The sequence below is a fragment of the Pteropus vampyrus genome, unplaced genomic scaffold (genome assembly GCF_000151845.1).
Source record: "Pteropus vampyrus isolate Shadow unplaced genomic scaffold, Pvam_2.0 Scaffold25, whole genome shotgun sequence".
NCBI classification, from domain to species: domain Eukaryota; kingdom Metazoa; phylum Chordata; class Mammalia; order Chiroptera; family Pteropodidae; genus Pteropus; species Pteropus vampyrus.
The window spans coordinates 8,900,300-8,922,524 of record NW_011888806.1 but is presented as its reverse complement, the minus strand read 5'-3'; the positions used below and the strand labels follow the sequence as shown (position 1 = coordinate 8,922,524).

General features: G+C 35.0%; 1 protein-coding gene across 1 annotated transcript in view; it reads left to right on the top strand.

The window, feature by feature from the left end:
* The window catches only part of LOC105289620 (polycystin-2), a 56,257-nt gene that overhangs the window by 26,537 nt on the left and 7,495 nt on the right, over positions 1-22,225 (top strand). The window contains exons 6-11 of the mRNA XM_023528409.1: positions 952-1,180; positions 5,447-5,614; positions 7,870-8,051; positions 9,161-9,281; positions 12,472-12,570; positions 22,192-22,224. Coding sequence (XP_023384177.1) covers positions 952-1,180; positions 5,447-5,614; positions 7,870-8,051; positions 9,161-9,281; positions 12,472-12,570; positions 22,192-22,224 — 832 coding nt within the window. The remainder of the gene's footprint in view (positions 1-951; positions 1,181-5,446; positions 5,615-7,869; positions 8,052-9,160; positions 9,282-12,471; positions 12,571-22,191; position 22,225) is intronic.

Sequence of the window (22,225 nt, the reverse complement as noted above, 5' to 3'; positions counted from 1 at the left end):
TGACAGTGAAGAGGAAGCAAAAATTTCACATCTCTTTGACGAATTCTAATTTTCCATAGTCCCTGCTTATACTTGATTATCGCTCATGCATGAGTCCTAAATACTCAAGTTCTAGTGTGGCTACCAATCCCGTAATGAGAAAAATGGTTTTGGTGAATAACTAATGATCTTAAAATTAAGGATCTAGAGATTGTATTTCTAGTTCGATAGGGAGACCGTGCCATTAAATGAATCATTTAACTTTCTCACTGTAATACCTACAAAATGGCAATTTGGCAAAAAAAAAAAAAAAAAGTCCTCACTTCAATTATGGTAAAGCACTAAAGATCAGTGCCATCAGTATGAATTTAAAAAATATATGTTACTATTTCAGACAATCAGATATTTATTTAGCACCTATTAACTCTAAGGCCCTGGGAAGGGTAGAAAAAAGTACCTCCTAGAGCAAACTATTTAATGCTAGTTTGGTGTTACCAAATATATGAATGAGAACTTAGCCCCTTTTGTATCATCATTACAAAAACATACAATTCTCAACCAGATCATTCATGTTTTGAATGCATGACTTATATTTCTTATGTTCTTCATTGCCTAGTAGAATGACTTGTATTTAATCAAAGTTCTAGAAAGGCTTGTTTGTTGATTAACTTCTACATTTAAAAAATATGTATATAGCATTTTGAACAGTATGAAAACTAGAGAAGTTAAGGGGAGACTGAATATGGAATAATGTTTGGTCTGGGAGGCCTCAGAAAGTCTTGTTCCTTTTATGACACAAATTCTACATATATGAAGTCACTAACTGTGATAAAAACATTTGCCATTAGTTTGGGGTGACCTGTGGTCCCAGTTTTATTACCTTATAATGCAGGGACAGAATAGATGGATGTCCTTTCCTGGGTGCATCCATCTGTTGTTGTTACTGTTTTAATTGTTCTTATTACAATGCAGGTTATTGATTGAATTCCCAGCAACAGGCGGTGTGATTCCATCTTGGCAATTTCAGCCTGTAAAGCTGATCCGATATGTCACAACTTTTGATTTCTTCCTGGCAGCCTGTGAGATTATCTTTTGTTTCTTTATCCTTTACTATGTGGTGGAAGAGATATTGGAAATTCGCATTCACAAACTACACTATTTCAGGAGTTTCTGGAATTGTCTGGATGTTGTGATCGTTGTGGTAGGTTCGAGAATAACACCAAATTCCCTCCTCTGTCCAAAAACATGTTAATTACAGTCCTAGTCTCCTCAGCATTGTGAATCTCGATAATCCTGAAAGAGAATCTAGAACTTTTATTACATTAATTTCAATGTTACTAATTATTTTCTAATTTTGCATGAATAACCCTTCTGAATGTGGAAATGGAGAGATATTTACAATAAACTCTCAGACACACTAATAACAAAAATAACAGTAATTCATATTTGCCTCCAGCATGCCATGTGAGATGTGGAGAAAACAGTGTTTCATTTTGTTTATTCTGATTTTTGCCAATGATATTTTTCTTCAACTACTGCTCAAAATTAATTTATATTTTTATGCACATGTATTAAGTTATGGAAAGAAGAAACATCCTGAAATATTTTGGGTAGCAGAGAAAACCTTTCTACACTTTGAAATTTTCCTGCAAATAATCCACAGTGTACAAAATATAAGTATGGCCATCAAGGTTTACTGTGTGTGGTGCAAGAAATCTTAAGAGTTATGATAGTCAAGACTGTGACACCTTGTAGGCCTCCTGCCTGCCCTTGAGTCTTTTAACTTTTAACACTTTGTTAGATGCTTTCTCTTCAGCATCATTTTAACCATTCAGTGTAGAAATCAGAGGCCTCAGTCTAGAAATATATTTTTGCAAGCTTTTCTCCCTTCAGCAGTAACACTTAATCTTTTGCTAAGCCCTGTTACACAGTTAAGCATATAAACTTGCTTAAATGTCACATGTTTGAAAGTCTTTTTTTTCTACTGTCCAAAAACAGAGATTCCCCTCTGAAATTTCGGTAAGTGATGCATTACCCTCTTAGTGTTCTCTTTTCTAGTATCCTGCTTCCTAACCATTATTCTTCCCTCAGTCCAGAAATCTGTTTGGTCTTTTACATCAAGTCATTATCAAATCACCACTAGAATTAGTTGGTAACATATAGAAAATATGTCATTAATATGTTAACATGTTATGTTATTAAATATAGAAAATATGTTATTCATATGTGAGTAAAAGAATACTTAAGACATAAAAAGCTATATAGACATATATTTCATGGCCATAACAATATTAACAGGAGCAATAATAGTAATAATAATTGCTAACACTTTAGAAGCTATCTGTGCTAGGCACAGTTCCAAGTGCTTTTCATATAGAGAAGTTCATTTGATCCTCACAAGAAGAGCCTCTTAACCATTCTGCCACTGCCTCACAAGGCACGTACATATGTACTTCAGAAAGAGCTTTTACTTAATAAAAATTCCTACAGAATACAGTATGGAACCACTCTGGCCTTGATGCAGTTAGAAATGCATTCTTTCTTTCAAGATGGTTGTGTAACATCACACAGTTCCTATAGGTAAATTCTTGATCCCCAAATTCTCCATGTATTAATAATGAGCAGAGAAGAATTACAAAATTCAAAAGAATTTCAGTATTTAACAATGCTAAAAAGATGGTGATACTGGAAGTAATTTTTCAAAATATTTCCCTACTGTATGATGGAAATCTAAGGATGCAAAACCTGCTGTTCTGGTTTAATGGCTATATTGATATTTAGCTCAATGAGGATAATGGTTAAAAAGTAAGTGTAATATGCTAATTAATAAGTCGTCTTTTTAACTAAATTACTTCCATATCAACAAAAGTCTAGTCACTGGCATTCAGCTATTTTGATTATGTATACCTGTCAGTGAAAACTTTGACAACACACCCCAATGTATTGTATTTATTTACAAAGTGTATGTGTTGTGTGTGTGTGCGTGCTGATATAACAGGTACATTTGTAAAAACATACGCAACATAGAATTTTAAAGATTAGGGTAAAAACAAATAGAAATAAAATCTCAGTGCTTTTTTATCACCTGCCGAGAAGTTTTAATATTTTTTCCCACATCCCAATGAATTGCCTTGTACCCACTTTGGAGACCACTGGAAAAATAGCTAGTGGTTTCATGGAAATTGAGGATAGTTTCTTTGGCTCAGTAGCCATAGCATTTTGCAAGTATTTCTTTGAAAACTTGCTTCATTGTGCTACTGTTCTTATTTTTCTTGACTCTTAGTACTGCCAAGACAACAATTTGGACAGTGTGCTTTTAAAAGGAACAAGGAAGGGCTACTGGAATCTCACTTTTTCTTTAAAACCTTTCCTGACCTAGTTGAAATAAGGGCAAGCTTTCCACTCATCCCTCAAAGGTGTCTTATCCTCCATTAGACCTTCAACCCTATGAAAAGAGCCAAAACTTTTTTGTTTCATCTGACCCAAATTTGCCGAAGTCCACTTGAAACTTGAAAATAAATGATATCTTAAATATAAATATAACATCTTGGAATCACTTTGAAATTATTTCCTCTAGTTTTCTTTTTTTTTCCCTTAATATTCTGAATTCTAAAGATTTACTTCAATCAACCTTTGTCCTAAGAATAATCTTTCAAAAAACTAGCAGAATTACTGATAAAAATAAGATAATTAAGAGGTCTAAATTCAGATAATTTTGTTGAATGGTAGATTTCACAGAGTGAAAATGACTAATTCATTTATTCAAGAGAGCTTGTCTGAGCACCTACCATGTGTCTGGCATTGTTCTAGGCATTGGGGATATAAGAATGAACAAAGCAACAAAACCCCTACCCTCATAAGGCTTATGTTTTATTAGGGGGAAAAAATGTTCTTCTGTAGACAGGGGTGCAAATCTCTAAGAAAACTCAGTAATGACATAACAACCCAAATTCTCTTAAAATCTTTCTTCTTGTCTTTTCTCTCATTCCCTATTCTAAAGGAAAAGTCTCAAGGAAATTTAGTGTATTACTATGACATTGATACCGTATAAATGGCCATACGTTTTATATTTTTATAAATATTTGTCCTGTGCAGAGTGAAAAGAACTAAAATTGAGAACAAATTACACCTAGTAAGCATTAGGTAAAGGGTTATTGTTGAATTTAGTCAGTCAGCACTTCCCTCAGCTTCTTCTTCATCCCTCTCAGCTAAGTCCGTGGAGAAAAACATTTTCAGTATTCCAGAGAGCTCAAAGGAAATACAATATTGGCTCTGGAAATATTCATAGAAAAGAAAAGGATGGTGGTGAAATTGACTTTTTTAGCTGTGATTAGCAGCCAGGCAGGTCTTTGATATGATAATCTCTTGGGGCCATGATTTGGATGGCCTCTCAAGAAGGGCTAATGAAGTGGTCTTTTACCATCATCCACGAGAAGAGAGAGAGAATGAGCACTAAAGGTTACAGCATCTGTCACAGCCCACGAGTCACAGCCACCACCTGCCGTGGATTCAGACCCCACATGAGAGCAAGGTTGTTACGATTAACTCCTAGCACTTTCCACACATACATGTTAATCCAGTGGTGACAGATGCAAGTATAGCCCAGTGTCTCCTCAGATATGGTTTTATATTTCAGAATCAAAGCAGATGTCAAAAGTTGTGTGGTCATGAGTTAAGGGAAAGAAAGGAGCAAGAGGAAAACTCTTGGCTGACGTATTCCCACTTCAAGCCTTCTCAGCCTTCTCTGTCCAGTCCCTTATCTTTTAAGACCAAGTCTTTCTTTCCTCTTAAGAGCATTCCTTTCACCCTTCACCTTATGTTATTTCATGCCAGCTTCTCAGTAGGTTTTTGTATTATTTATCTTTGAGTATTTATCCGGTCTTGAACCAGAGTGAACCTTTCTTGAGGATGGAGTTTTTGCATTTTACTTCTGTTTGCTCCTCTTGCCCCCCACCACAGTTCTGTATACATGAATATCCGCTGTGTATTTGTTGAATGAGGAAAGAATAGATGGCTGAAAATTGAAAAAGAAAAGAAACAAACAGAAAACAAAATGAGACAGAAAAAGCAGAAGGGTGGAAAATGATTTAAAGGGTAGCAAAAAAAAAACAACCAGAAGACATTCCTGTTTGAGTTGATTTTAGAAACATAGTGACATCTCTCATGTGTGTGTGTGTGTGTGTGTGTGCGTGCGCACGTGCATGCATGTGTGCATGCATATGCATATGTGTACTCATTGGATTTCTGTTCCTAACTAAGGAAGTGTAAGCCATATATTGTTTTACTTGTTTTACGGCAGTACTCAATGCTTTCCATTTGTGTGAGCAATGTTTGGGAATGCGGTTGGGTAAGTAGAATGTTGAGCCCTAGAATTAAAACAATAATGAAGAAAAATAAAGTAGTCACTTTAGGGTAAGTTATATATTTCTAAAACACTGTAATAATATATAAATCTTTCATTTTCCAGCTATCTGTCATAGCTATAGGAATTAACATATACAGAACATCAAATGTGGAGGTGCTACTACAGTTTCTGGAAGATGAAAATACTTTCCCCAATTTTGAGCATCTGGCATATTGGCAAATACAGTTCAATAATATAGCTGCTGTCATAGTATTTTTTGTCTGGATTAAGGTAATTTATAAATCTTATGTTCTGGATTTTTAATAATATTTTTCTCTTTTTATTAACATGAATCACAGAAAATGATGGAGGGATTTTCTTTTGTGGCCAAATTCAAGTAGCCAGCCAAAGCTTCTCCATACTTTACAAGTAAACTAGCAGGACTCATGTGATTATTTATTTCATTGGGAATGATGCTCCCTGAACTCCTGCAAGGTCTATTCCCATAGGTTTTGTTTAACAAATGCAATAAGAGGCCTTTTCAGTATATCAGCTGAGCCTGTGGAGCCCAGGCTACTTTAACACAGGGACAAGTCCCAGTATCACCTGATACGGGGTGACCAGGTGAAGGAAAAGGAACTAGGAGAAATAGGAGGAAGGAAAGGGGAGATGCTGCATTGGAAATGTTCTCTGGAAGGATTGCCTCTTTCCCAGGTACATGCCATAGGGAAACTTTACCTAGAACTGAGGTTGGGACAAGCACCTCTTCTAAGTAGTTCCTTAATCACTCATTTCCTTCTTTTCCCTGTATGTGAAAAGTTAGGGCATTTCGTATACAATGAGCTTTAATTCTGGAGCTGCAAGAAATTTCAGTAATTCCAAGGCAGCCGCTAGCCTGTCACCAGTCAAGTTCTATGATTGTGCCATCCAAACAGTAGCTATTAGCCATAGGTGTCTACCTAAATTTAAATTTAAGTGAATTAAAATTACATACACTTACACATTCAGTTCTTCGGTCACCCTAGTATACAATGTCTATATGTGGCTAGTAGCTACTGTGTTGGAAATTCTTTTGAACAGCACTGTTGTAAAAGGTACTTACAAGAGTTATTTATTTTCCTGAATTGGTATTCAGACCTAGAAGGCCTGAGATTTGTCAGAGGGCTTAGACCTCATCTTGTATCTCTCATGCTATTTATTCAGTCACATGCTTGTACAGGAGAAACCATCATTAACATACTGAACCTTCATCATAAAGTAGTAATAACAATCAAGATCTCATAGAAATACTGATAGGAATTGTATTAAGTAATACGATTACAACAGCCCTGAAAAAATTTTTGGTGTGGCCAGAAACACTTAAGAGATCTTTAGGTAAAATTTTACAGGTTTCCTTTCAACATGTGCCTTGGGCTGGGTGGTTTATTTAGTGCTTCGCTTGTACATATCTTGCCCCTAGAACTTTAAGAACCATTCCATTCTTTAAGGCAGGGTCATGACTCCTTTGTATCTCTCAGTGTTCTTTTACCAAGGCTTCTCGCTAGAGCTCTGCAGGTTGCCATGCCCTCTGGGTTGCTCAGCCTGGGCAGCCATCCTCACTCAGTGCCTGCTCTACAAAAAAGCTCAGTATCACTTTGCAGAGAGACAGAGCTGGGTTCAAATCTGACTCCGGGCCCCAGATGATTCCTGAAATAGAATACTAATATTTTGGTCACTGTGAAGATTCGAGGCAATCTACATAAGCCCTCCCCTATAATGACTGGCATATATTTGATGCACAATAAGTAGAAGTTAATAATATGCAATAAGTATTTCCTGGAGATTTGTTTTTTACTAGTTTTCATTTGTCAAGGAGTTTTCTCTCTCTTTTATTTCAATCTTTCTTAAGGGAAAAATATCACTAATCATTTAAATTATAATTAAACTGGTTTTCACTGTATTTTAACCATCATATACGTGTAAGCTGTGTGAGGACAGGAGCTTTTCTGTTCACTGCTGTATGCCCAGCTCCAAGAATAGAGCCTGGCACATGGTAGATATTGAACAAATACTTTGCGAATGAGAAAATAGAAGTTGCTAGGTTTGAAAGAAAGCAAGTCATTTTTCTCCTCTTTTTTTATTTTTGTAAAATATACATAACATAACATAAAGTTTACCATTTTAACCATTTTTGAGTGTACAATTCAGTGGCCTTAAGTACATTCACAATGTAGTGCGACCATCACCACGATGCGTTTTCAGAACTTTTTCATCATCCCAGCTGAAACCGTTTCTATTGAACACTAACTCTGCATTTCCCCCTCTCCAAGCCCCTGGTAACCTCTATTCCACTGTCTGTTTCTGAATTTTCCTGTTCTGGGCACCTTGTATAAGCAGAATCATACAATATTTGTCTTATTTCACTTAGTATAATGTTTTCAAGATTCATCCATGTTGTAGCATATATCAAAATTTCATTTCTTTGTAAGGCTGAATAATATTCCATTGTGCGTATATACCACATTCTATTTACCCATTCATCTGTTGATATCTTCCCTCTCTTACAGCTTTTCAAATTCATCAACTTTAACAGGACCATGAGTCAGCTCTCCACAACTATGTCTCGGTGTGCCAAAGACCTCTTTGGCTTTGCAATTATGTTCTTCATTATTTTCTTAGCATACGCTCAGTTGGCATACCTTGTCTTTGGCACTCAGATTGATGACTTCAGTACTTTCCAAGAGTGTATGTAAGTATATATGAAATTAAGAAGAAAAATTTAATTGGAGATGTCACTGCCTTCTCAAAGATAAAGGAATCTTCATGATTGCTATTTAACCACCAAGTGTTTTAAAAAATACTTGTTTAAAATGAGAATTAATTCTTTCCCAGAAGCACTGGCCCACCAATGCAAAGATGACCATACATTCTGAAATGCTGATGCTTGAGATAACAGCCCCAAAGTAGTATGACATAGTAGGTCAGCCATAGTAAATCAACAGTGTTCTAAAGATCAGCGTTTTCTTAGCACCAAATTCAAATGGTAGCTTTTTAGAGACCATCTGCCTCTATTTTTATTTCTATTCAATATTGTTGCCATATGTTTTAAACTTCAAGTTAAAAAAAAGTAGAATTTCTAATGTTCTCAAACCAGTACAGAAATTTTCAGTCTTTTTCCAAAGTTCTCAAATATGGTATTAGAAACAGAAAAGTAGCCAAGTATTAGATTTCCATGCCACGTAGAAAGGAGTGAGTTAGGAAAGGAGGTGATCATGATAATGGAGGTTAATAGGGCTTTGTGCATGGGCCCTAATTAATTTTACTATTGGATAAAATCAGAAATTAAAATGATTTTACTAATTAAGGGTCAGCATTGGCAACATGCGGCAACTCTTGACCCTACTTTGCATGCATGTGAGAATATTGGATCTTTGAAACACACATTTTGGCTGTCCTTCAAAAATCTTTTTTTAAAGAGATTTTAAATTCAGATACAGAATGACCACAGTGAAGTTTAGTTACCCTGTGTTTCCTAGATTATGTATTAAGTTCTGATAGCCTATTGCTTTATAAGTCATCCAATAATAATTATTATATTTTCTTTTCAAAAAATAGAAATAACATATTTAAGAAAGAAAGCATATTATTTTTATTCCATAAGGCTTCAATTGCTCATATAAGTAGTGAGAGTATTCCAAAGGGATTGACAATTTTCTATTATTTGGCAGCTTTCTACACTGAAAAAAAAAAGTCTGAAAGTATGAAATCATCTTTTAAAAACTGTTGCATCAATACTGGACATTCTTTGTTTTTGTATTGTGGTATTGTGTTGTGTTTTGTTTTGTTTTGTTTTTATAGCTTCACTCAATTCCGTATCCTTTTGGGTGATATCAACTTCGCAGAGATTGAGGAAGCTAATCGAGTTTTGGGGCCAATTTATTTCACTACATTTGTGTTCTTTATGTTCTTCATTCTTTTGGTACGTACACTTTTATTTATAGTGAGGTGATTTAAATTTCATAAATCACCATCTTTTTTCTACATTCTATTCCCTATTTTTTAAAAGACTTAGGAAGTAGAAAAATATAGATATTAGAAATCATATTTTATTTTACTTCTGATTTACAGTTTTAAGTCTTCGCCAGATATCTTTTCCATGGATTTTCATTTATTCATATATATATATAAATATACATGTCTATTCAATGCAAAAAAAAAAATAGATCAAACGCAGACTTATGATTACCTAAAATAATGTTTCGCCTAAAAAGTAGAATATAGTTACATGCTGTTGTAACACAAACATCAGCACTTTCATGGTCACTTGCTAGCATGACTTCGCATTTCTTTTTTTCTTTTCTGTTTGAAAAAGAGGAACTGACAAAGCAAGCTAGATCCAGGATGAGTGAATTATTGTTTGTCAAGATTAAGATATTTTGTTTTTACTTACTCATATTTAGCACATCTAGAGACTACCTACAAAGAATATTTATATTTTAAATTTAAAACTAAATCTTATAATGAATGGAAATTGCTTTAAAAATTATTTTCAAAAATATTTTTTATTCTCTCGATTTAGTACAAATTAACATTTTTAACATTTGGCCTTAATTAAGATTTTTTTCAAAAGTATTTTGTTGTTTATCTTATCTTAACAATTATACATTTATTTGTCCACTCTACTAAGAAAGTATTAAATTAGCTTAACATAGGTAGTGGGTATTTTTTCATTTAAATGCTAATGCTTAAAATTTCCTTACATCAACTATCATCTTAAAACAACAAAACTGTTTTCATTTTCGATAGATTTTATGAAGATCATTTGTATAAGATTTAGTATTTCAGTGTAATATCACTGAATAATATCAGAGTTGGTCCAAGTATTTAGTGGTTAATTATATAGTATTTAGAGAGTGAGAATTAGATGTACTTTAACAGGACTGAAAGAGTCAGGAATATCTTGCAAGTTCATTTGTATCTTGCTGTTCCCATGTATCATGGTTACTTTTAAAGTTAAGCTTCTTAAGTTTCTCCTTCCTATCATATATTAAAGAAAAAAATAGAGGAAAAAGTAAGCCTTTGTTACTCTAACATTGGTAGCACTTTGGATTCTGGAGCATCTGAATCCCTGAATCTCTACTACGAAAACAAACTCAGGAATTGAGAGTTCTGCACTGGCCCTTCAGTTGACTTCAGGCCACCTAGGTTTTATTTGTATGTCAGTGGCCAAGTGAGGGACTTAATTGTGGTACTTGAAAATACTCAGATGTGGATTTGTTTGAATGGTGTCCTCAAGTAGGCAGCATCTTTTAAATTATTCAGCCTTTTTATTAGATCAATCACTAGGATATGAAAAGAAGTTCTTAGTTTTTGTCTTTAGACTAAAACAATTTGTTGCACTACTGCACAAAAAGGAAATGCTCCTCCTGCACCCCCCCAGAGAGAGAGGGGAGGCTACAGTCAATACAAACCCTTTCTTTTATGGAAATGACAAGCCAGCTGCAGAGTTGGTCACCTTTCTGAGATGACTGCCAAGTGTTAAATAATTGCACCTATTTCACAAAAAGCCACAGTGGTATGAGGTGGCCCAGCTGAGGCAGGAAGCAAAAGCCCCATAATCCACAAGGAAAGACCTTGATTGCAGATGTTGGAATGGAAAGGAGAATGAACTTCCTCTCCCTACCTTCAAGAGCCTTTCTTGAACACCTATTTTTTGAAATCTCTTCAGAGGACTCACACTTTAATGCATTTCAACTAAGACATTTTAAGGCATGAGGTAACAACCATTTGGAAACAAAAATAAAATCTTAGATTCCTGGGTTGGAAAGTAGAAGGCGAGAGATGTTACTCTGACTATAGCTGTCTTACCTTGCAATTTAGCATTAAGCCAGGATCTTATAAGTATTCTATATTCTATTCTCATTTCTGCTGCAGAATCTTAAACAGCATTTCTTCTTAATTCATAGCAATTTAGTAGCCCATTATAATCCATTAAAATAATAGAGCTTTCATTTGTTCATTCATCAAACATTCAATAAATATTTACTGAGCCACTGTATTCCAGGCAATGTGCTATATACTGAGGATGCATTGGTAAGGAAAATAGAGACCAACCCTGCTCTCATGAAGATTCCATAGACTTGTAGGGAAAACAGACATAATCAGATACACAACTCTGTACTTATAAACTATAGTGCTAAAAAGGAATACCAGAGAGAGAGAGCATGTTAAAGAAGGACCTGTAACTGGGTGCAGTGCTTCCAGAAAAATCTGTTGGAAACAGGTATTGGAAAAGCAGATCATTATACTGAGGAAGGAAAAGTCAGGACAATGAACTAACCATTACTGAATAATAATGGCTATAAATTACGTAGCACTTACCATACATTAGGCCCTGTCTTTAAGCACTTTAGGTAGATTTTCTCATTAATCCTCACAACGAATCTATAGGGGAGGTATGTTATTTTTCCCATTTTATAAATGGAAGAACAAATAAATACATTTTTAAATGAAGATTAGAAAATTTAAACAATGTAATCTTGGCAATGTTAAAACTAAAACCCGAGTTTGCTTAACTCCAAAGTCTATGTCTCATCCACTAAGCTTTTCTTAACTATCTCCCTACTAGGCCTACCATATCCCTATTTGCAGAGATCTTTTTAACTCTTCAAAATGTGTTCTATAAAGCTAAAATAATATTATATAATAATATTTGGAATAAGCATAGACAAATTCCCTGTGTCTGTTGTTGACTTTCAAAATGTGATGAGCTGTTTTAGAGTGCTACACTCCAAATAATTTGTCAAATGAAAGGAAATTTAGAGAACATAGATAAGCAAAAGTAATAAAATAATTTCTCCATTCATAAATACATTAATATTTTGGCATATTTTATTCTTGTCTCTTTTTATAAAGTATATCACAATATATGATTTTATAAATAAGAAAATACCTTGCATTTTCCTTTGGTATGACTTCATTGAAAAAAACAATTTCCCCAAAGAATATGGTTGCAAAACTATTAATTTTTTAAGACATCAAATTGATGACTTCTTAAGACATCAAATTGAAAAAAAAAGGTAAACGAAAAAGCATATGTGAAAGATTGATGTTTATAAATATATTTAGGTTTTTCCTTTAACTTCAACCTTCCTTTGATTTACACACAGAATATGTTTTTGGCCATCATCAATGATACTTACTCTGAAGTTAAATCTGATTTGGCACAGCAGAAAGCTGAAATGGAACTCTCAGATCTTATCAGAAAGGTATGACAAGCTCTAATTCTCGAAATTGTTTTATTTTCCACATAAAATGAGCCTTGTTTCAGCCAGATTTCCAAATTAACATTAATCAATTGTCATTGTTTAAAATAAAGAGTAGATTGCTATATTATAAGAATAATTTAAGTGTTCTTGGAGCTAGAGGTGGGTATACTGCTAGCTTGGATTTAAGTTCTGGAAATTCTTCAGTGTCCTGAAATTAAATTCTCAATAAACTCTTTAGACTCTTAGAGCTGAGTTGGTGGTTTCATTCCCTTTATTTGTTTTGACATCTCCTCTAGTTGGCTCTCACTTCCAGATCCAGAGTTCAGAATAAACCAGAAGGGAAGATTATAAATATATTTCCTCTTTTTCTATTAAATATTTTGTAGTTCACCCTTTGTCCTTGACCTTCCAAGGAAATTTTAAAATAGTCAAAGGAAAGGTCCACAGAGTAAGGCCACAGCCTCAGGGCCTGAGAACTCTCACTTACTTCTCAGGAAGTGTTTGTTAAATAGAAGGGCAAGTCAGGGAAATTGGACAGCTTCGTTCTTAGTGTGACTTCTTTATTTGGTTTAAAGTATAAAACTTAAACAACAAATAACTACAGCTAAAGTACATAACTTGTTCGCTAACATCATTTTGCTAAGCTACTATGGCTCCTTTTCTGTTAGTTCAAGCCATACGACTTGAATCACATTTAACTCAGAACTTCCTCTTCATAAAACAAGGTCCTTTGGATGGGACCTAAGATTTGCATTTTCCTGAATTTTGCATAACAGTTGATTACATTTTAGCAAATCTCCAGGGAAGCAGTCTTCACTTGGCACTTTGGTTCTAATATCCACAAATTTTAATTATTTCAGTTAAATAACACCAGCTTTTCAAATTTTAGTTATCACAGTATATTGACTGTGAGTAATAGCATAAAGTGCAAAATTCACTTTCAGTTATCACAGTATATTAACTGAGTAATAACATAAAGTGCAAACTTCACTGCAAATTGTTACATAAATGACAGATGTGCATCATAATTAGTGACCAATAATGTCACTTCTTGCAAAGTCTCAGATTGGTCACTGAGGACCTGCTATTCAGTTCACACACAAACATGTAGTTATATTTCCTCCTTATCACCCAGTGATAAACCATGTGACATTTTACAAAATGAATAATTGGAAGAGAGAATGAGCCAGCAAAGATGAAAGTGTAGCAAAGAAAGAAAGAATGATAACACTGGAAGTGAAAATCAAAACAAATGTATTAGATTTATAGAAGAAGTAAGTAGCTGGTGATGGGAGTGTCCAGACATTCACAATATCTAGATATGCAGCCAAAATAACTTAGCGAAGGCAAATTTATCAATATAAATGAGGAAAGTGATTGTGACAGAATGGATGAAGATGTCACACAGGAAATGACAATGGCAAAAAACTTCACATTTATGGAACTCTTGGCAATGTTTCACAACGTTAAAATAACATAAAAAGATAAAATGTTGAGAGCTGAGCCATGTTAAGAAAGGATTATGGTAACTCACTAAGACATCTGTTCACTCTATATCGTTAAAGTTATGCAAGAAGAAGGCAAGCAGTGTTCAAAATACTCTGGATATTTTTTTGTTCTTTTTTCTTTTTTCCTGAGGGAAGAGCTGGACTGCTTATCCTGCCAAGGAGTTTATGGATCCAGTAATTTCTGAGTTTGCCTAAGGAACATTTAACTATCCATTAACCACATTCTTGAGTTCAAAGCTAAATCACATATTTCAGGTTTTATACTAAACCATTAGTCGCAGTGCAAATTTAAGCAGTATGTTGGGACCAGCATCATATGTCCCTGTCTTGTTCCCAAGGCTCACAAATCATTAGACAAACTGGGATCCTTTTCTCTAGTGAAAATCATTATCATGTGCTAATAAATAACAAGCAATAATAATAGTAGCTAATGCTTTTGCATCCTTGCAGTGAATACTGTGGAAGAGAAACAAGCTTTCCTCAAGGTTCTTCTGGCTGGTCTAATAATCAAAGAGACATGAGACACATTAGCAAGAGAAAATAACCAAATTTAATACATACGTATGGATGGTAACCCCACATACATGAGAGAGTCAGAGAGCCCACATGCAAAAGAGGTTCAGAGACCAAAAGGGAACATGAGTGTCTAAGACATCCTGAGCTAGGGGTGAAGTAAGGCACCTTGGGGGCTTCAAAAGGTAATTGCAGGATGGTAAGAAGAGCAGACCTTTAGTAAATAGAAGTTTGCCCTGCCCTATATATAGGTGAAAGAGTTTAGCTCTGATAAATCTCTCATGGGCAAAGCCTCTAAAATTCTTCTAGGTAGTTGAGGCTGGGGGTGAAGTTTCTCTTTAGCTTGCAGCTTAAATTGCCTTTAGCGCTAAACAATCTGCATGCCACAGAAGCATTTCTTGGAGTGACTCGTTCTAAACCCCCACAGTTCCCTCCTCTGAAACTTCCCGGGAAGTCTCACATTCCAGAAATTGGGTTGATAAGTTGTTCTATATCTCATTAAGGTGGTCTCAGTCTTCAGAAAAGTTCTGTTGATTTAAACAGTTGTGTCTCACTTCAAGAGATGGTGATGCAGGTGGGCTCCCAAAGTTAAGGCTCTGGTATAAGCAATCAGATGTTTAATAAGAGGCATCTTTATGGAAACAAAGGAAAACCAAAGGTTACTATAATCCTAGTTTCTGAGTTCTAAAGGCAGGCAGTCAAGATTTCTAGATGTCTGTCTCAAATTATCTTCAGATGAAGTGAAAACAGGCAGTTACAGTGTGATAGATTCTCCTAGTGTGCAGTTTGATTGTCTCTGGTGATCTTTCTACAACAAGCACAAAGATTGTGCATAAATGAGCTGTTTGTGGTGATTTCTCTGAAGTCTGTAACCAAGTTGTCCCACTTTAGCTTGCATGGCCTTGGGAAAAGGCCAGTTTTCGTTCTCAATGATTCTAAGTTGAAGGATGGGGAAATGAAAATATTAGTTCGAAGGGTTGTAGCCAAATATTTAAGAAAACTAGAAAAATTCAGGATCCAGTCCATTTTACAGGTAGAAAGTTAAAAAAAAAAAAAAACTTAAAAGTCAATAAACAGACTAGAATCCAATATCCACAAAGTTATACTATGGCTTCTATTGAAACATAATTTTTTCTCTCTAAAATCATCCCCATTTTAACCAAATATAGCCAAATTAAGACTAACTTATTTGCAAATAAATTAGGCTGAATTTCAGTAAACTCGGCCTGATTATTTATGTAAATCCAGCAAAAATAGTAATTAAAAACATAGGTTCCTTTACGTCTGTTTTGCTGGATTTTCCATAAGGAATCCTCAGATTGAATTTAAAAAGGCCTCTCAAGGCCAAAGAAAAAGCCAAGGCAAGACTTGCTATCAAACATTTCCTGCAATACCCATGGATTTGGTTGAGTTCCTCTCTTCTTTAGGACCCCCAAATACCCTAAGATTCCTATACACCTGCCAAGAAGTGACATTCTTTATTGGTAAGGCCGCTGAAAATCTTTAAGCAAGGTAGCAGGCCAATATTTCCAAGGATTTTTATTAGCTTCCATAAGTCAGCTTTAATTTCTTAAAGCTGTCTAGTAATATCTCAATTTATGCATGTCTCTCTCAAGTGTGACTTTCCAGTCAAAGCCTTGGCAATAAAACAAGTTTCCAATTGTGTCCTGTTATAAGGAGAATAGATTCTTATTGTTATGCAAATAACCATATTGTCATGAAAAAAAATACTTATTAAGTTTCCAAATTCCGGAGGGACCAGGTAGGGAGAAAAGTATAAATGTTTTAATACTGCTCGCAAAAGTGTAATTTACCAAGTTGCTGTAAGTCATAGGTAGTTTAAGAGAAACAGTTTCCTTTTATCTGGAAACAAAAGATTTTTTTAAATGGGTAATTTCAATAGAAAAAATCATAAAAATTGTAACCATTTTCATCAGTTCATTTAGACTTGTGTAATTAAACTTGTTTTGCTTGAATCCAGTTTTTCCATTAGTTCTCTCGACCTTGCCTGATAATTGAGGGTGATAGAGTCAGTGATAATTCCAAAAAGTTTGCAAGGCTGTCTGTCAAGGTTTGTGTGACTGGCTCAGTGAAGTGGGTGCCTTGATCACTAGAGACTGTGGAAGGTGTACCCCAAGTGGGAAACAGTTTTCTGACAGTTTCTTTGCCACTGTGAGGGCATCAGCCTTGTGTCAGGGAAAGCTTCAACTCATCCATAGAACATACATACAACAACAAACAACAGGAACATCGATAACCCAAACTAAGTGGCAGTTGAATGAAATCTGGATTAAATGTACCGTGGGTGAAGGAATACAAAAAGCGAAAAAATGTCAGAAAGCTGGGAAGAACCAAGTGGCTGTCTTGGGTTTCCCATAGCTCTGACAATTTATTTAATTCACAGCCATTGTTTACCCATTTGTATTTCTCTGAGTCAAGAGTAGACTATTGCCACGCAAGGACATCAGGATGACAAAGGTCTGGCAATGAGGGGGTCAGTTTTGCAGAAACAGAATGGACTTCTCTACATGTGCCACAATCTGATACTCAGGTTCAGTCCTTTTATTGTATGCCTCACTTTTGATGACAGACATTTTATGTCAGGACATCTCGGATTTCCAGGAATTTCACATGATTTCTAAAACACTTATAACATGTCCAAATACAAATACAACATAAAGAAGACTCAATGTCATTTCTTATTTGACAGTGCTTCTCACATAGTTTCAACACACCAAAATAAACCTAATTAGTTTAATATTTATTTTTGTAAGGAGAGAAAATGATTTTTTTTTAGGTGTTCTAAGAGGCCCTTGTGGAATACTTGGGAGTTATTCCCAGGCCAAGACTCTATTTATAATTTAAATTTTGGGAAGTGTGTCAAAATACATCAGAAGGTTTAAACATTTGACTAAATAGGATCGTAAGTCATTATGAAGCCACACTTAATTATCCATTTAACCTAAGGGATAATAAAAGATTTCAAAGACAAATACAGAAGTTTACATGATTATTAGTAAACTTAGTTCTTACTATTGAGGAGATTCAGTTTTCTTATGTAATCAAAGACCTGATCTAGACAACATAAAACAAAAAAATTATGTTGATAAAACAATAGAATTTTTGCTTTCTAGGTAGAAAACTTTTCCACCATATCAGAAAACTTTATCACCATATCACCATATCAGATCAACAGTTCTGTTTAGCAGAGAAAACACCTAAGTCTAATTTTGCATCAGCTTACTTTTGATATTTAAATTCACTTACTTAATTAAATTTATTTCAGTCTTATTCAGCTTGACTACACATAAAATATCCTTTCTCGATATTTCTTTCTGCATTTAGATTTTTGTCCTGTTTTTCCTCTTTTTCATTCTGAAGCAACTAACCTCACGTTAGGGCAAAATTAATTTCCTTTCCCTCAACAATACATCTCCATATCGCATACCTTTTATTAAAGCTAACATATATCCTGTTTTTTCTTGTATACACAGTTGTTTTCCCTATTATTTTTCATTTCTGTAGCTTTAATTATATTAGAATTCTTTAAAACCTTTAATTTCTAGTGAAAACTAAGAAGCAAGCAATGTGTACTGTTACACCACTATTCTTCAAATTGATAGATGTATGAATACATATCAACTTCTAGATATATATGTATTTCCTCACAATGCAAAATTTTTTAATGTGGTGTATGCCTGTTTACTAATAGACCCAAATCTTTAGTTTCTCTATAATAAGAAGCAGAAAGTTGATACTTATGTTCAGTAATTAATGTTTTGTTATTTTATCTTATTTGGAAATGGTCTAGACCTTCTATAAATATCCATCACTTAATTTAGTTAGCAAAATTTTAAAGTTTCAAGTTGCCAGAGATGTAGGAAGCCACTTTTAACAATATAATTATTGCTAAAAGTTCACCTAAAAAGAAACCTTTTATGCTATTTATGTTTACTTAATTTATTTGCTCCTAACTTAAAGTTTAGATTACTTATGAAAATTTTATCATGCCAAGTCACTTTCTTGCTGACAAATTTTGCAACAGAAATAACATGAACTTATTTTACTAATAAACCCAGGTAAAATAAAAGTAATATTTAATGCTGATTATTCTAAATTCTGTTTAACCAAACTAAACTCACACCAGTTTTAATATCAAATATTTTTTCAGATCATGTGATCCTAAAAAGTTTTTGAGTTAGTTTCTGTTATATTTTTGAAAATTCTCATATAAGTGCTTGTTTGCTTAAGCCAACTTAACTGTTACCCCAGGTGACTGCTGGTCAGGTTTTTCTTATTGTAATTGCTTCTTTACAGTCTTAAATTTCTTTACACCGGGATAAATAGAGCAGACTTGTTTGGGGCCTTTCAAAGTGGGGGGACCAACAAGAGTTCAGTTTGGACCATTTAGCCTTTGGTAGTGCTCTTCTAAAACCTGTTTTAACCCCATCAGTGTCGGTGTTATTTATTCCAATTTTTTTCTTTCTAATTATCATATTCCTCACAATAGCCATTGTAACTTTAGATTGTTATTTCCTTGAGGGCTGGCAGCAGTTTGATAGTACTCTACTTGTAAATGGAGCTTAGGCCACGTTTCTGTATGGCCGTATTTTGGAACTTGAACCTGACAGTTATTAAGCTGAGTTCTTAGGACATAAAATTTTAGGTTGCCTTTAAGTAAGATTTTGCCACTCTTTTTCCTTCATTTTCCTTTTAAGTGCAGAGCAATTGTACTTTCAATGTTGTAATTTTGTTGTTGTTCTTTTTAACAGTATCTGCCAATGTCTGATGGCAAATAGGAAGGGATCTGAGTGGACTTTGATTTTTGTTCTAATTTCTGTCCTGCCATCTTCTTCAGGGAATCTTAATGACTATTATAACAATATGAGATCTCTCTAAGAAAAAAATGTCTGTCTTTTCAATTTAGAAGCTTTTCCAATTAAAAAGATCCATCGTCTGGCCTTGGCAGTAGAATCTATAGGGACGCAAACCAATACTAAGAATGTAAGAGGCATCCTCAAAGGAAAGTGCAAAAAGATACAACCCTCACAAGAAAGTTTATTCCCTCAGTTAGCCTAAGAAATAAGGGATGTAAGAGGAGAACTGTCTTTAAGCAGCTTTTCCAAAAAAACAAGGAATCACGTGCTTTACCCCTTTGAACAGAATAAGGTTTTAAGATTCCCTAAACTTGGATTCACAGCCTATTTGGCTGCCCATCAGATGCATAAGCATCCTCCAGCTGGCAGAGATAATAAACCATCTCTGGGAGGAATGGGGGTAGACACAGAAAACCCTGTAGAGAGTTTGTCATGGCCAGAAAGAGAGCAAGGTGCATCTTGGAAAGTGTACCCTCTGGATGGTAGAAGCCAAAGAGAAAACACTCTCACTGGTCATAAGGCCCAATTTTCAAGATGTATAACAAGATGAAAGGAGAGAAACCAGACAGAGACAGAGAAAGACAAAATCCACGAGTACTCATATCAAGTAACCAAGGGTCACTAGGCCCAAGAAACTAGTTTCACAAATATTTTCTCCTGCCAATCTAAATTTAGAAGAGGTACAAAGATTCTCCCTGGATCCTGCAGACAGAGATCTAGAGGTGTGCTGACATGGTAGAACCCTCACCTTCTGCTGGCATGTGTCAGTTGCCCCAGGATCTCCTCATTTGCAGCAGCCCTGTGGGGAAGTGTGGGATTCACGCCAGTGAGTTTACCCTGCTCTCTGCACTAGCTGTAGAGGAAAAAGAAACTTGCTTCTACCCTCAGGATTCTTTTGGCTGGTCTAATAATCAAATAGACGTGAGAGAGATTAACAAAAGAAAATAACCAAATTTAATACACACATGGATGGGAACCTCACATATATGAGAGAGTCAGAGACCCCACATGCACAAGAGGTTCAGAGATAGGGGTTCATGGGTGTATAAGACATCCTGAGCTAGAGATGAGGTAAGGTACCTTGTGGGCTTCACAAGATCATTGCAAGACGATAAGAAAAGCAAATGCTCAGTAAATAGAAGTTTGTCCTGCCCTAGAGATAGGTCAAAAGAGGTTTTCTCTGATAATCTCTCATTATGAGCAAGACCCCTAATTCAAATTATTCTAGGTAATTAAGAAGTTTCTCTTGAACCTGTGGCTAAAGTTGCCTTTAGCTCAAAACAATCCGCATACCACAGAGGCAGATCTTGGAGTGACTCATTCTTAACCTCCCATAACACAATATATTATCTCATTCATTTCCGATGACAGCTATGTGAATTAATTGCTATTATCCACACTCTGGGAATGATGTAACTAATGCATGGAGAAGATAAGCATGTCCAAGGTTACGTAGCAGTCGGGCTGGACCATAGCATATGGCAGGGCCAAGACTTGGACCCAGGTCTATCGAGCTACAGGTTTATGCCTTTAACCCATTCTCAAGACTTTATACATGACAAAAGGAACTTGTTTAGTTTTGATAGAAAAAAATAGGAAGACAAATTCTAGTGCATTCTCCTCCTTTCAATAACTTAATATGAACTGTTCAGAGTGATCAACTGAGATGCTTCTATATATTTAGCATCTCTGTCTAAATATTTTTTGGATCCCAGAGTGTTATTATAGAAATAAGTTGCAGTGTAAATCATACTTTTCTTCTAAGATACGCAATGCCAGATATTCAGTTCTGAGATATTCAGGGAATATCTTTTTTTGCCTTTTGGAAAGAGTAAAATTTCAGTTTGTTTTATTTATAGCATGTTTGACTTTGATGTGGCCATCCTTTATCTTGATCCCCACTGGCCTGGCTGCCCAAATATTTAGAAAAAGTGATTTTGGGGAGTATCTGCTCATCATGTTTGCTTTTAGGGAATATTCACCATCATAGTCTACGGAGCTGGCACACACATCCTAAGTCTCATAAAAATTGCAGCATATCATCTCTGAGAAGAATCTTCCAGTCAGAAAGATGGCCGCTTTGGGAGGAGTCATTGAAATCCCAACATTTAGGTCCACTGGGTAGAGGAGTTGCATGATGTTGTGATTTAGCAGATCTAAGGATAAGTTTAGGATAAAACTTAAAATTCACAGATTTGTGCTTGCATGGTCATTTTTCTAGTCCTACACTACAATGCAGAGCAAGGCTTGCCTGTAGTTTATTAGTGAAAAATCTGCATCCACATTTTACTGAATTTTGTTTACATACTTACATAAGGAAATTCCTATGAGAGAATATAGAAAATAAACAATCCATGACTCAGGTTTCTCAGGCTTCTTATGAACTGTTGCATATTCCTACATACTCTGAGGCAGACAGCTGTAAATATGTAGTGATTTTCATTTCTATAACCTAAACTCGAATTCGTATATGAGCAAAAGGCTTTTAGTTCTTCTTAATTTACTAAAAGACTTTGACTCTTTGCACATAACTCTTACACAGGAGTTTTATGGAAAACTCGGGATACGTTTATTATTCATTTGTTCAACACGCACTTGTTAAGGGGCCGATTTATGTCAAGCACGCTTCTGGTTCCTGGCTTTATGGTAGTTATTACCATAATTGAAAGGTAAAGCAAATGCAAAAGGAGAATACACTAAACCAAGTCTTTTCTTTTCAACAGGGCTGCCATAAAGCCTTGGTCAAATTAAAACTAA